The sequence below is a fragment of the Neopsephotus bourkii genome, unplaced genomic scaffold (genome assembly GCF_033783945.1).
Source record: "Neopsephotus bourkii isolate Nb327-2 ecotype Australia unplaced genomic scaffold, CSIRO-AGI_Nbou_v1 NB_567, whole genome shotgun sequence".
In the NCBI taxonomy this organism is placed as follows: Eukaryota; Metazoa; Chordata; class Aves; order Psittaciformes; family Psittacidae; genus Neopsephotus; species Neopsephotus bourkii.
In genome coordinates, this window is record NW_026901068.1 from 1,508,615 (window position 1) to 1,524,927 (window position 16,313).

General features: G+C 41.3%; 1 protein-coding gene across 2 annotated transcripts in view; it reads right to left on the reverse strand.

The window, feature by feature from the left end:
* Positions 1 to 459: 459 nt before the first annotated feature.
* CRADD (CASP2 and RIPK1 domain containing adaptor with death domain) overlaps positions 460 to 16,313 on the reverse strand; it is an 82,311-nt gene continuing 66,457 nt past the window's right edge. The window contains exon 3 of one of the 2 annotated variants that reach the window (XM_061351288.1): positions 460 to 979. In XM_061351288.1, coding sequence (XP_061207272.1) covers positions 684 to 979 — 296 coding nt within the window. In that variant the 3' untranslated portion in view covers positions 460 to 683. The remainder of the gene's footprint in view (positions 980 to 16,313) is intronic. The other variant, XR_009725127.1, reaches the window with a different exon arrangement.

A 16,313-nucleotide genomic window follows, 5' to 3' on the forward strand; every position in this document is an offset into this window, starting at 1 on the left:
TTTTCTACTGTGTGTCTTTCCTGAGAACTCCTCCCTGTGCTATGCTAAGAGATGGCCTACACACACAGTGCCAATCTCCTTGCAGATACACCCATTAAATAATAACAGGAGAAACCCTCTTGGACACACCAGTTTCAAAGGGAGACTAAGGTGGCAGCCATCTACCCTAGAAAGAAACTCCATGTGCTAAAGCTTTTATAAATGTGAAATTAGCCACCTGCAATAACTGTTGTAAAATTGTTAAATTAGCAACAGCGATTATTCTCATTTCTTGCTGGGGTATCAGGGAACTAGCACACAACAGCAGCAAAAAGGACTCCTCCAGCAAATAAGTTAAACCAAGTGTTGCCCCTTCAATGAAACCAGAAACCTTGCTGAGCTCACTGCAGGGGCGCCTGCTTACAAGCAGTTTAAGTGTCACCCTATATCCCCACTGGAAAAGTATAAAAGTGAACAGGAAAGCGTGATCAATTTTTTAATGCTTGCTAAAAATTAATCTGGCATGAAAAGAATTACAAGCCACAAGATGCCACAGGAAACTGTAATGTTTAAGCTTAATAAAACCATAGTTCCCAACCCCTTTTTTTCCAGTTTAAGGCATCAGATCTTCAACATGCATTTCCACAAACCCTCTTTATTTAATTTAGTGAAGTACTTGAAAGCTCCCGATCAATAGCAAGGCTTCACTCAAGCATATACTGTATCACAGAAGGATCCATTTCTTCTGCCATCAGACTGGCTTGCAGACTTTGGATTGTTGCTTTTTTCCCCAAGCGCTGTCTCCACAGGACAAATGCAGCTACAATCTGTGACTGCAGGTTGTGGGGGTGATTGACTTTACATCGATAGATGTCAGTATGGGACAAACCCAAACACAGAACTATATGCTCCCATTCGGGTCCCAGTCTCCTCGCAAGCTTGTTCAGCTGCTGATCTGTTGGTGAAGTCTTCAATATAAATGGTGCAATTTCAGTGATATCTGTAAAGAAAAGAAAAGGCATACACATGTCAGTAGGTGATGCTGCAAATATTAATGTAAGACCTTGATAAAGGAGGCAATAATCAAAGCTGAGGTGAAAGAATTCATTAAAGAAATGGATTACATACTCACCTAGAAAAATTAATGACATAATCAACTAGAAGATTAATTAGAGGAAAGCTGATGCTCAGTGGACCATACTAGGGAGCCTATTCTGACATTCACATATCAGAATTCTACTCCAAAGGCAAGACTTCCAAAAGTAATTACAGATTTCAGGACAGTGAACAAGAAAGATTTTCAAGGAACATGTCTCCAGCAGCCATCGTCATCTGAAAATTAATCTGCTTGCACCAATATGATATAGTGGCAAATGATGAATGTGGGACCAGTAATACCAGATTACTTCTACTCTGGGTCTCTGTTTATACACTTGGAAAATAACTTCTGATTCCTTAGTTACTAGGTATTATTCTATTTATTTTTTCTATTTTGTTTTGCTGAGGGCTGCTCCCAGGAAATTCTTCAGTCTAAGATGCTACTTACCCTTTGTGACCTGTTATATATGGCAAACTCATCTTGAGGAGACCAGCTCCAGGTCTTTCTTCTACCTGAATAAACCCATAAGCATGATTCAGGCAAACCCAAACAGGGCATCAGTGTTGCTCCCAGTACAAATTATGCTTCATTCCATTTATAGGAACGTTCCTGAAAACAGACATTTTTGTGCTACAGCTCCATTCATCTGGCCTCCTTGAGGCTGTTTTCAGGACAGTCTCGTGTTCTCTCAGAGATTTATGCCCTATGTCCCTTAGTATCACCCAAGCACCCAACATGCCCCAACAGTTTATCTGAGAAGATGTTCAGCATCAAGCTAGTATCTGAGTCATGGAGAACAGGATCAATACAACTGCCGAAACAGCTTTCACAGGAAGCATTGAAGTAGCTGTAATTAACAGTGACAAAAACCTCCTGGGGACTGCACCAAGTATTTCTCACAAACACAAGTGATCTCTTTGTGTATTCCCTGTGGCAATCTGATCATTACATTAAAAAAAAGCAAAGCAGTAATACAAACAGTATTAATAGCAGAGTGAGAACACAGTACTATTCAGAAACATGATGTATGGGATCCATCTCACCTAACTACAGGTAGTCTAATTATGCTAGGATTAATTATCAGCAAGAAGAGAAATAGGCACTTGTAGAATACAGTCCATCTCACCAGAAAGATGTCTAAAATAAGCATACGAATTACTCTTCTAAACATGCACATTTCCCTCAATTGACTATAAAAGGAGCGCTGGGTATAAGCTCGGTTGTTGAAGTTGATGCTGTAAACACCCAGTGATGGTGAAACAATTATCTTGCTGCCTGTAAATGCAAACCACATACCAGTTACTTTAAAAAGGTGTATTTAGAAAAGCAGCATAAGGTATCTATAAAGTACATGTGTTCTTCAATACCCTTTGCAATTACAAGCTGAAATGAAGGGTCAGTGCAGCCTGCAATTGCTGCTCTACTTTTGTTGCTGAAGATACTGCATCAAAACATCAAAAATATCCCCAAGAAAAAGCTGATTATAGTCTGTCAATCTGAAGAGGCAGACACCCTACAGAAGAGCCGCTTTGCAAAATCTAATTTATAGCTCCAATATCATACTCTCAGCCTCCACTACAGCAGAACAGCAACACTAGAAAGCACCACTCCTTCATTTTATCAAAAGTAATTGGTTTTGCATAGAATATCCACAGGCTGCAAATGTTTGTACGATTTAAGCCCAATCATACGTAAGTACTATACAAAGCTGCTTTGAGTAAAGGGAAAATTGCTTTCTGAAGAGTATTTAGGTCCCTTTGATCTTTCTGTCTCCAGATTGCCAAAGAAACCTGGGGCAAGTGGCTGGTTGCGGGACAGAGCAGAGGATGCTCCTGAAGAAGGCTGCGCAGTACCGGTGGGGCGGCCCTGTGCTGTCACATCACACGTGTTACCAGCTCCACAGGCAAGTCAGGACAAGGAACTGCCTTTCATGAATGCAAATATTTAAGAATAACTAAAATTTTAAATACAGCTACACTGTGCTGTCACCAGCACTGTTTTTTTGATATTAAACCATTGACTTGGCTTATGGTCAGCTACTAACCATAAGGCAGTGTGCACAAAGGAGCGCTACCTGCCAGCCCGGGCTTTTTGCTCTCACGCTAGAATTTTTATACTTCATGTACACTAGCAGAATGATTTTATGATACTGAAATAGGATCAAGCAGGGAGGCCTAACTATAATACATGTCAGCTTGTCCATCGAGCCTTTGATATTAGGCAGATTTTTTGCTGCAACAAGTATCTTGCCTTCAGCCTGTTATCAGCCCTTTAATAAGAATAAAACCCATCCAGGAAATCTTTTCATCTTATGCTACCATCTGATTCTAATATGGACATGGAAAATCCTGGGACAGAAGCCAAATGTTAAATTTAATACAAAGGACTGTTATTTTAGTCCCATTTTATTTTCTGCGATAGCTCTTTTTCAGATCTGATACAAAGTCACTGAGGAAAATCTCAGACAAGTATTATGTGATGGAAAATATTATTTACAGGTATAGAGAAACGTTTAGTGAGATATTTCAGTTATGACAAATGCAAAATCATAAAAAAAATTTGGATATGTTCTTGGATCAATGCCACTCTTAATTTAATAAACATAATGGCATTTCAGGTAAAAGGGAAATGAGTTTTCTGTGCTCAGCACCCAAGCTGCTTTGAACACATTGCAAAAACATTAAAGATGCCTTTTTAGTTATGTTTACTACAGACCTTCTCTTATAATCTTCATTTGTCAGGAACTGCCCTAGGGAGGTAGTAAGATTAGAGCAAAAGTTTCAATTATGCAGATCCTACAGTTGTATTTGAAAGGTAAGTTTAGGATACTGAGACCTCAGGTTTTGCAAAAGAAATGTGAAGCTCTTTTAGCTTGAGGTGGATCTGATGTGGAGGTGTACATGCTTATGGTAGGTATATGCTTCAGATTAGCAAAACAAGGACTGCATTGTTAGGAACAGGAAGAAGCGGGGCTTGGGGCACCACCGGAGGGTGTTGTGACCTTCCCAGGACATGGCAATTTCGGTGCCTTCACCTCCAGTGAGCTCACCAAGTGAAACACCAAGGCCAGCTGTGACCATGGTCTGTGCCACAAAGTGCCAGGGCTGCACACTGCGGAGACAGAGAGGCTGAAGCCTCACTGCTCACACTGAAGCCACTAAGTCCCTGAGGAATGGGGAACCAAACGCTTTGTGCTGAAGAGTGAGCCAGCCTGGTGCAGAGCTGCGCTTCTGGGTCTGCTAGCCAGATTGCTGACATGGTGCTTACAACCCTTAAAATCCCCTTCCTCCTGGCTGGAGAGAGGTAGGTAGGACACTCTCCACCCTGGCTCTGGAGCTGAAACTGACCCAGCGAAAGACACACAGCTCCTTCTATTCAAAGTTGCAGCACCAGGAAACATTCTTCTCCCCATCTCCTGCTCTCGCTAGTCAAGGAAGCTCATCCACCCTAAGCCTTTATCCTAGCTATCCCAGTTAAAAAAACAGGAGATGTTGACAGTTCCTGGGCTGTGTGTACATCTGTGCTTCCAGACTGCTACACAGACTGGGAGATACGATGGTGCTGGTGAGTGTGGACAGGAAACAGAACTGGGTATAAATAGATGGTACCAGAGACAAAACAGTAACTCGGACACCAAACCTATATATGGGGCAAAGGCAGCTGGTCACCACTTCAGAATTTCTATTTCTTTAGGACCTCTCCAGCTTTAAGTAGGAGACTCCAAGAAGATATTGCAGCAATGAGGGGGATGGAAAAGAAACTCACCCCAGCTCTGCCCCGCTTGGCACAAGTGGGAGGATACAAGATAAAGTCCAGTGAAAATGGACTTTGAATCACTTCAAGACTTCTTTCTGCTTCTGCTTTCTCATTACCACCTCTAGGTGATGAAAAAAAGCAGAGACCATCTCTTAGGCTGACTTGCATCATGGGAAAATGGAAAATCTTTATCAGCATCAAGGCACTGACTTCCCACTCTGTGCTGCTGGAACGCAGTGGGGAGCAAGCAAGCATGGCTCCAACACAGGACACAGCAGCAAAAAAGTGCTGAGGCATTTTTGGGTGATCTGTAAAGCACCCAGCTGATTCCTCAGAACTGCTGGCAACTCCAAGTGCCTTCTGGTTTTGTCTAAAGGACCCCTCTCCATGTAAGTATGACTTCTCTGTGCATGACCAAAAGCATCTCTTGGAGGTCAGGGAGCTTTATCAATACACTTTTACATAGTGCAACACAAAAGCAACTGGGAAGGGTCAAGAAAGCTTCCAGCCTCTAGAATGGGGCCTGGTGGCAAGAAAACTCTCCTGGGAATCAAGGGATATGCTGAAACAGAGCAAAATTGCATGCAAGAACCCTTGGCAGAAACAGTGCTAGGCAAATGTTCAATCTTATATAATCACATCAGAAACATGTAGGTGATTCTGGGCTTCAGACCCCACATAACTGGAAATGGACTGTAAAAACGAGTAACTGCTTAGGCATACATCTGGCCACAGCATCTCCTACTAGTAGGTATAAAGAGTGATCCTTCGGTGATTTGGGCTGAAGTCACTGTTGTTCACTTGACCTTCTTAGAAGATGCTGCTCGTAATTTCTGAAGAGTTCAAAGCAATTATTTCAGAGTCCTCTTTAATTGCCTTTCCTGGCATCTGCAGCACAGTTCTTAACCGAGAAGTGCTAAAGTTAGATCAAGCACTTCCAGAAGCAGCAAACCAAAGCAGCCTTGTTTCCCCCAGGTGTGAGTCCTACACTTGACTCATGGTTCAGGACTTCTCCATCTGCTTACTGATTCTCAAGACAGCCACAAAATTGCTCCTCTCCACAACAGCAAGAAGGCAGAGTTCTTGAGGTCGGCCAACAGGTTCAGGAGCTACTAGGTGTACATGCATAAACACAATGGCCCACAGCAGAGGAGCACACAGCCTTGGTTACTATAAGAAATTATGCTAAAAGGGACTTTGAAGCTCTACAGAGCCATTGTGGCTAACGTGCCAGCAGCCAGTAACATTTGGGGCACTTCAGCTAAAGGAAAGCATATATATAATAAAGAACCTAGTTCCAGGCTCTGCTTCACTCCAGCCCCCTTGAAGTGCAGTGCACTTGACTTCAACTAGCCTGAGCCACAGACCCAGCAGCAGGCACTGAAAAGGCATGGTCATGGTTGCCAAGGCTGTGAGCTGTGTGTTTTGGCAGCTGTGTTACACTCAGTAAATTATTTAATGACTGAATGTCACAATAGGAAATAACTTGCACATAGCCAGGTATATTTACTTTAAAGTGAAATCCCCTTGGCCTGAACACAACAGTAAAAGTGGGTCATGAAGCAGAACAACACTTGGTGGATCAGGTTGGGACAGGCTTTCAAGGGCTGTGAGGTGGGGTTGCAGAATCTCAACTGGAAGGTGTGTAACGTTCCCACTAATGGAGAGATCAGGGACTTTGAGAGCTGCAGCCCCCCTTGAGCTGCCAGAGATGCTGGATGAAAGGCAAAGCAGAGAGTAAGGATTTTGAGGTATCCCAGTGTGTGCCGTAGATCACTCAAGTCAAAGACAAGATCATGGTGGATGTTCTTGAGAGAAGAGTGCAATAAACAGAGGTGCTGGGTAACTGCAGGGAATGGGTTGGCTTGATTTGTTAGGAAAGGGGGTGGGAGGTGACAGTGGGCCTCCATTTGTACAGCTGATCTTCTGCCTTCTTGTTCAGCTGTTCTCTCCCAACCTAGTCCTAACAGGCGGAACTGCAGGCAAAGGCCTGCCTTCTTCCTACAGCACATCCAAATTCATGAGCTCTAAGCCAACCTGCAGCAATGAAGGACTAGTGTGCCAGATGGGAAAGTATCATGCCGGATATATGGCATTTGGCAGGCCTGATTGGAGAATGAAGCACTTACTCCCTCCTGTGCAAGTTAAAAATGATCATGAAGTTTATTTCGTTGCTGTGAACTTTAGAACGGTCTGATTCAGGACCTGTTCAAACACACGAATCAAGCTCAAATGCCTGATCAGTGAAAACAGCAGAACAGGCTATCCAGAAACTAACCCCTACTATATGATTTGGCTGCTGGGTTTTTTCTTGTTGTTGCTGCTGCTAATGAAACATCAGACAGATTCAAAGGCTGGGAAGGGAACATTAGCATTTAGCAACAGCTCCAAATAATCGTACTCCACAGAATGTGGAAGAATACTTCTCTTCCACGCATCACCATATACTTACCTTTTCTATATACCTGCAAACAGCATGGATCTCACAGCCCACCCAAAGTCTATTCAAAACTACCAGGTCCTAGTGGTCTGGTCTTAGTGGGTTTCACCTGGTCTTAATGGGTTTCAAAAAGTGTTTGGCCAAGGAACAAGAAGAATTAAACTGTAAACCCTGTACTATTTGAAGACAGATAACTGACCCCATTATAGATATATTCCCATATATAAAGTTAATACTCTCAGATTAAATAACCTAAAAGAATATTAAAATAACTTGAAGAAGATGTTAAAATAACTTCTCTGGCTTTTAGTATGTGCATTGTTAATCCTCTGTTTCTTTCTGTTTCTCTATCTCTCTCATGAGTCACATAAATCACTGTGAGACGGAAGACTGTAGAAGCTCTTCCAGACTGCCTCCTCTGTAAACTTCTGCTCATTACCAAAAAGATGCCCATCTCCTTCATCCCGTTTGAGGCTATCAGAGGACACCACTTAACGATGGCTGCCAAGCATGCATTGTTCTCTGCCTGAGACTCCCACTTCCTCCCACAAATCTGACTCAGCACAGAGAAATCCTGGTGATGGAAAACCCGCACCTTTGTAGGAACAACAGGCCCAGTCACCTTCCCAAGAATATATACCATCTTCTCTAATGCAATCAAAATCAAATCTTGGTCAGTTAAATACCCAGACTAAACTACAGTGTGGCATCTGTACTGTAAGCTCATTAAAACACCTAAAACAAAGGCTTAGAAAGTGGCACTTTTTTTCGACTGACCACATTACAGTAAAACAAATTTGACAGCGAATTTTATGTTTATCTGAGTATGTGCTGCACTTCTGCTTCACGACTGCAGGATTGCAAAGTTTCTGTAGGTTGTTAACTTCTGATCTGATGAATACAAAGCCATTAATATCCAGAATAATATCAACCTCTGTCAATTACTGATCATAACATACTTACTCGTAAGTGTATTTCTGTCATGGTAACTTCCATGTCTCGTAATTTCATTATGAAAGGCACTGATCAAAATAAAAGCAAATATGAAATGAATTTTTAAGACTGGCTGCATTCTTCCACTACATGCTGGTCTTCATGACTTGTACAAAAGACAGGAAGTTGTCTGCCTTCTCTTAAATAATTTGGAATCTAATACAATGACAGACAATGTGCAGAATAAATTGTGGCCATGATCCATGATAATCAAATCTATGGCAACTTTGAACAATCTCGCTCAAGTGAAGCAGAATCCACCCATGGTACAATATTCAGCTCCTTCCTGCCAAAAGCTTGCTGGGTGTCTGAATTACTGGTGTTATTAAAAAGTACATATATCTTCATTTGTTGACAATCTCATCTCCTGTGTGAGCTCTCAAACACCACGCTTTGTGACATTAAACACATTTTGGGTATTAGGGTAGGAAAAAAAGACAACATATAAGATTTTGTAAACCTACAGGCAATTTAAAAATGCAGATGTTTCTGTTTTGGCTCAATACCAGAAACTAATTTGTATATTCTTTATCACTTGCTAATGACTGCCTAGTAGCTGTGGATGTGGCAGCAGACTGCTAAACCTGAAACAAAACATTCGGATTTGATGACAACAGTTTTCAAGTGTATTCCCACTATGAAGTTCCAATAGCTACTCATTTTCCTGAACTTTCTCTTAATCTGTCTTACAGGTTTTGTACCTCCACAGATCTCTGTTATACTGATGGCCTTCAATATTACTCTATATTAAACAGATTGACAGAGAAGTCGCTAAATAAATTCATGCTATCATAAATTTTCACCCTTTTCAAGCCATAGGGAGCAATCCCTGCATTTAAGGGGTTGAAAGAGATTGGGGTCACTTTTTAATTTGCTTTTCATTTGGTAAGAACAAGGAGGAAGTGTCAGCAGTTAATAGTGTGGATGTTACTCTGCTTCCCTAGTATTTCTCTGCTGTTGCATACCATGAAATCAACTAGTTAATTTCTTAAATAAAATGGTGACTATGGACACATGCAAGGAAAAAAATATCTATGCAGAGAAAACACAAACACAACATACTGTAATATCTGCTCTCTTTTGAAGCAGGATTACCCTGCATTGCAGACAGGATTGGACTTAACTGTACTGTGGTTTTATACTTTTTTTATTTCTAGCAGCATTTGATGCTGCTGCAGCACTGAAGTGGAAGTAAAATTTGTTTGATATTTCCTATTGGTTTCTATGTTGCTATAGATAAATAAGCTATATGCATCATCACTGAAGCCACAGCTAACAGTGGAATCATCACATTAATATGTTTGATATAAATGCATGAACAGGCTCAGCATGCAGTATTACACTAAAGAAGAAAGAAATATCTACTCAGCTGCGAGATTCTGAGGAACACCTGAGCTGCTAGGAATTATTTGGAAGAACTGCTTGAATACCGATATCGAGCATTCAGACCCTGGCCAAAGATTTTTTCCCAAATGAACAAATGTGATTTTAAGAGTTATGTGGAAAGAAGATGTATGACTATTTTTTGGAAGCCAGAGCAACTACTTGTGAGACAGCACAAAGCTACCTGACAGCCGAAGAGAGCAGAGATGACAGCCTCTGGTTTATATGCTGGCAGTCACACCAAGAGTCAACTCTAAAAATAATGCCCAAAAACCCATATTCTGAAGTATGCCACTGGATTTCTACATACCTTTGAATGGTCTGCAGTTCTTAGTGAATTCAATGGAGTTGAATTCAGCACTTTCAACTGGTTTTGAATACAGCACTTTCAACTACAAATTGCTGGTCTGAAGCACACAGAGCCACCAATTCCCTCACTCAGGTTTCTCCACCACGCTATCATAAATAATAATTAACAGAGGATGGGTGTATGAAGCCACAACAATCATAAACTACATTAATATTTCCAGTACTCTTCTCATGGTTTCACAGGAGGCAAATGTTTACCCATGTGGGCTGGGCAGCTCTGACAGAATAAGTCACTCATTCTAAGTGCAAAACAAAGACAACGGGAGCAATTAATGATCATTTTGTCAGCCAGATGACAAACTCATCACGCAACTTTTGTCAGGGGATTGGAAGTTAACTTCTTTGACAGACCCTACTTCAGTGTTTATTTCAAATAGCCTGAGCTGTCTTTCAAAGACCTGAGGCGAGTGCTAATCCTGCTCCTCCTCTGCATGCAACAATCACAGCAGAGTCCTAGGGCTTTTTATCTGCCGAGTACAATAAGTGAGTCAATTTTTAACTAGCAACTTTCCTACCGAGAAATCTGTCTAAAGGCTGCTGCAATTCAACAATAAAATCATGTGCTTGGACTTCAGCTACCGATATTCCTTTCACCCAACAACAAAAATCATATTGCCAGTATGAAGGATTCTTTTTTCCTGTAAGATAACTACTTGTACATGTTTCCTTTACAGAACTTAAACCAAGTATAACAACAAGGCATTATATTTAGCCTTGATAAAACTGTTCATTCCTCCCAGATACTTTTTTTCTTCAAGTTGGCTCTTCTTTTTTCTTTGGCTCGAGTAGTTAGAAATATCAGAACGGAAGATCTGCGCAACAGATGGAGCTCGGTTGAGAAGAATGCCTGTAAGGATCTTTGCCTGGCAGGTGTCAAACCAAAATTAATACTGCACATATTATGCTTTACCGAGCTTCAGATTTTAGCAAAGTGAGACTGCGTTCCTTCCTGACCACAAATATATATTAATAGAACAAGCCATGCAGAGCAAGCTAAAACAGTACTATCATTATGCTGAATCCTACACTGCTTGGCATTTCATTTAATCATTTACACCCATGCAAAGCAAGTAAATAAAATGCAGTGGGTTAGCTGAGTGTCTCTTTACAGACATTTTGCACAGGTGTAACAGCCTTCACAAGATGCCATAAGCAACATGGACTTAGACCCCTCCTGGTTTCTTTTTCCCCTCTTTTTATTGTGTCAGTGCCTTAAAGGCTTATGAACTTTAGAAGACTTTCTAATATTTGAAAATTCACAGGGAAAACCAGGTATTGGTTCTGAAATACACAGCTCAGCTACAGTCGGTTGCTACGCCTGGCTTGCCAAGTAGGATTCATCAGCCTGAGTCAAAAGGCAGCGCTTTCCATAGGTGTCAGGAAGGAGAGCTTCAGGTGTCATCATCTGCTTCTCTCCATTTCCACACTAGTGGGAGGCTGAGCATCACAACCAGCCCTATCAAGTGCCAAGTCATCTGGAATCTCATGGATCGTTTGACGGATCAGTCCAAAAGCAATTTTAACTGACCAAAAGGGAAGTCATTTTAGAAGGTCACGGTCACAGGATTTTTTAAATCTCACATTTGTAAAACAAATATGAAATTATATTTGTGTGTGTATACATACACACACACACACACACATACATTTTCAAAACCTTAGTTAAAAAAAAAAAAAAGTCTTAGATATCTGCAAGGCAAATTCATCCCCTTCTTGAGTTCATCCCTACAAATTCAGGTTAAGGAAATGTCACATCACCCTGTGAGAAAAAAAAGATGAAAATGGGAACATAGGTGAAGTAATTTCTTAAACAGGTCATAATTCACAGAGCGTTTTACATTACCATGGGTTTGATGAGTAGTCCTTTCCCCTCTGAGTCATCACTGACCTAACATCCCGTGTGATGTGCTCACTGGCGTGGCTTGTGGCTGCCCTGTGACACGGCTCGTACAGGGTGACAAGGCATGCTGACCAGCTGCAGTCATAACAGGTCCCAAAGCAGCACTGAAAGTAATGAGGTGACTCACAGCTGCGGACCCAATTACTCTTACTCAGGAGTAGAATTTTGCCAAAGCGACTGAAGCCAGATCAAAATCAAACAAGCCATTAGCAAACATTTGTATTACTCACGGTATTTGTAGAAGATTTATGCTAGCATTAGTGGGACAATCAAAACACAAAACCTAAACATCCGAAAAAATCTTTTGCTTAAACAATTAATTTTCTTGTCTCACGCATACAGAACAATGTTTTCCCTCATAGTTTTGTAGTCTAATAGCTGCCAGATTTTGGTCCAGAATTGAAATTTCAGTCATACTGGCATTTGTACATAGAAAATCAGAAATACAAATGTTTTAACATCAGAAATGAAAAGGCTGGAAGATCAGACAGACCATAAAAGATTTGTTTTACTTGGTCTGCGATTTTTATGCAGCCATGGCTAACCAAAGCAAGACTGAAACAAACCAAAAGGCAAAACAAAAAACTAGACAAATCTGTTCTGTCCCAGAGATGCAGAAACAGAAACGATGCTTGTGTCCCTGGGGGGGCCAAAATCTGAAATCCTGCTCTGAACAAGAGAGAAGGGATGTTCTTTCCTTGACAATTGTTCCTGACATCCCAGCTACCTCCTACAGCTAACAATGGAAAAGCAATCTTACAAAGCAGTAATTTTTTTTCCTTAAGCAAACATCTTTTTAGTTGTACAAACTCAGAAACAAAGAAATCAGGGTGGGGTTTTTTTTATAATGCTGAAAATTGTAGTGTCAGAACTGTAAACATCAGTATCTTTCTCTTCCATCTTCAGCTGTAACTGTTATGCGTTCGTTGAATTTAATAAAGGGATCAAACACACCCTGCAATGAATGTTCTAATTGATTTTGGTGGTAGACAGGACTAAGTATTTTGAGCTTCACAGTCAATGTGTTACCTAATTTTGTGTATGTGATCATCAGAGTAGAGCCAAATGATCTAGCAATGTGAGGTTAACGCATTCTGCCAAAGTGGCCTCAAATTTCCATCGGCAGAAATGCGCCATACCACATCAGCATATGCAAACCCAACTTTGCTATGTGCAAACCACACAAACAGTGCCCAGCTACCTAATCTGACCTTCCACTTGCGCTTTAGTGTGTGTAAATATGCTAACAAGAGGCACAGAGGGCTCATGTGAAAGTTTGCAAGTTCAAGTGCAAAAGGCAAATGAAAATCTGGCTTCAATGCTTTGGTTTTCCCTCATTTTGGGAGACTCCAGCTTTCTAAGTCTCCTATGCAGTGCACGAGTTTCTTCCTAAAGCCACAAGACTGATCTATTTAAGTATCTTTATTCAGTTTTGTAGACTGAAAACGAGGGTTTACTGTCCGCTCAAGGAAGTTGACAAGAACATGAAGATACCGCTACAACTCAGACATTTCAAAATGCATTATTTACTAGATATTACTTACTGATATTAATACTGTATTTGAATTGTTTGAGAACTCTAGGCATCCCATGCAAACTCTTGCCTGAGGCATAATGGCATTTAAAGATTTACATAGGTTTTCACATCCAAAATTGCCAAGTGAACGGAGACAGTCAAGCTGAAAGCTGTAAAGAGCCTCAATGTTTTCAGGAAGCTCTGTGCAGGCAGATTGTGAGGCTCGGAACAAGAAGCCACTAGTCGTTTTTAAACAAGCCAGGTCCAAAGCATTTGACAAGGAGACTCAACAGACCCTTTCTGTAAACCAGGCAAGGAAAGCAGAAGCAATTTTTAATACTGTTCTTTGTGTCAGGCAGTTATTTCCACATGCAAGTAGAGAAACTCGGTCAACCAAAGATGCCTGTGTCTGTAAGTGCGGTAGGAGCACAATTTTACAGGGAATGGAAGTATGTTTGGAACAGCTAAACACAAGCTTAATGAAGTAATTTCAAGCAACGTATAAAATTGTCTTAGATATACAACTGTAAAAAATTTGTAGCTCTGTAAACCCACGGATTGCTGTCTTAAAGACAGTTTCATTAAGAAACACAGCTTGAGAATATCTATCAACTAAGATCAGAGCTACACGCGGGGACAGCAGGAGGCAGCTGAAGCAATCTGAAGCACAGTTCTGGTGCTCATTGGTCTCTGACCTTGAGAAAAAATAGAATTACGGCATGAATGCACATATTGGACCAAAAGAGAAAGCCTAGGAAAAGACGAAAGTCTACTAGAAAGAGATGGTGAGAACTCCTCAGGTTTTATGAAATGGTCTACGGCTCTGTACATACCAACCTGATATACTTTGTCAGACTGACAACACAGCTGTGGCTTTAATTTTGAAGTCCATATTTTTCTATAGGAATCATTAAATATGACACACTTGTCCTGTTCAACAGAAAAATAAATCTGCCTCTACTTCTTATTCCTCTGAAGCCTTAATTTAATTGTGCAACAATTGCTTTAGAAACATATTTGAAGATGTTTTAGATATTACTTCATTTGTACACCATCCCAGGCTTTCCAGGAACTCTGAACCAACAGCCTCCTAGCATTTCTTAAATCTGAACTACTGTATCTTATGGCTTCCACACTGTACTGTCTGGAAACTCCCTGTGAGACTGGCCTGCTAAATACAAACACGTCGGGAGGAGACACTGTGCTGGAAAGTCTGAAATCTCAGACATGGGTTGTGAAAAAGGCTTTCCATGTATTTGTTTATGTACACAGAGATTGCTGTGAGTATGTTCAAATAACTCCAAAGAGCTTAGCCTACACAGGTACAAAAGGAAAAGCACCAGAAGAGCTGACAGCCCAGCAAGCACATCCATGCTGGATTTCCCACTCACGACCGCTGCTTTCAAAGGTGCCCATTTCAAGATGCTGACAGCTATGCGTCTGCAGCTTTAATCAGAGAAGCTAATTTACCAAGTCCCAGAAATGTAAAATAATAAATAGCCCCAAAAAATCTCAGTATGGAATTGAGCTTACTGGAGTTTGGAAATCCTCTGAGGTATTGATAACCAAAGGGAGCAGACAAACAAAGGGGTCAGTGGCTATTTGAGCTAGAAAGGCTGAAACATTATGGAGACAACTATGCACACATGTGCCTGGGACAAGGCTGGGGCTCCAACCTCGCAGCCCTGTGCAGAGTGGATCTCCTTGAAGCTTCTGAGCTGCAGAGCTGAAAAGGCTCCACACAGAGGATCTCCGGTGCACTTAAGATGGGGACAGTGAAGTTTTGCCCTGTTCTGTTTTCAGTCATCCAGTGACAACAAGTAACTCATTAAAGTATCTGAAAATATCTCCTATCTGTGTTCTTTGCTCACGCAGGTTCTGCCATGACAATTTCTCAAAACTTCACGAAAAGCCACACCAAGACTGTAGCTGATCCGCGGTCACTGCTTATCAAAACATCATCCAAAATCTGCACCTCAATTCTATTCTGTCAGTTGCTTCACGTGGAATTTAAGGCATTGGATTTAATCTGGAAAAAAAACCACCTTTGAGTCAAATTCTGATGTCTGCATTTACACAAAGTGAAATTTTCCCAGACAGCATAGATTCCCTCTGGTCTCCCACTCTTAGCACTGAGTTAGTCTATTCCCACCATCTGCCATCTCCTCCATCTCTCTTCTTCTCCCTGCCTTGTGCTGCAGCTGCCGGAGGACTCTGGAGCTGGAGCAGGGTGCTACCACGATGTCCCTCCATCACAGAATGGCAATTGGTCTGCCTCCTACCCCACACCAGGCAGGCATGCAGACCTCCGACTGGATGGGTGTATTCAGCTGTGTCAAAGGTATGCTGCAAGTTTTTCTGTAACAAAAACCCCTCCTACTTTTAAATAATGAAATCGACTTCTTTTCTTTTTTTCTTCCTTGTCCAGCTTTTTCTCTCCTTCCCCACCCATTTTTTGAAGCAGGAAGGAGAGTGACAGGGAGAATAATGATTTCCTCAGCTTCTGTTGGAAAAAAAAACCCACAAAAATTTTCCACCAAGACAGATTTTTTCTGGTTTTTTTTTTTTTTTCAGTGAGGTTCAGAAGCCATTTTTTTATTTAAAATTTCCTAAATAAGTGTCCAGTTAATACTGGCATTTGTTGTGGAAGGTAGCAGAGAGCTCGCACCTCTGTTTCCTTTAGGACAGATCCCAGCCCTAAGTTTGACAGGAGATCAGCTTTATTTTTTCTCTTGAATTGTATTTTTGCAAACCTCTTTTCAGGGTTTCGGCTGTGTAAGGTTTCAACCCCATAGCCCAGTGCAGACGCACAGCTTGTGATGCTTTTCTTCTGCCAGTTGGCTTTGCATGCCCCTGGTGTTAATCCCCACTGCCTCCA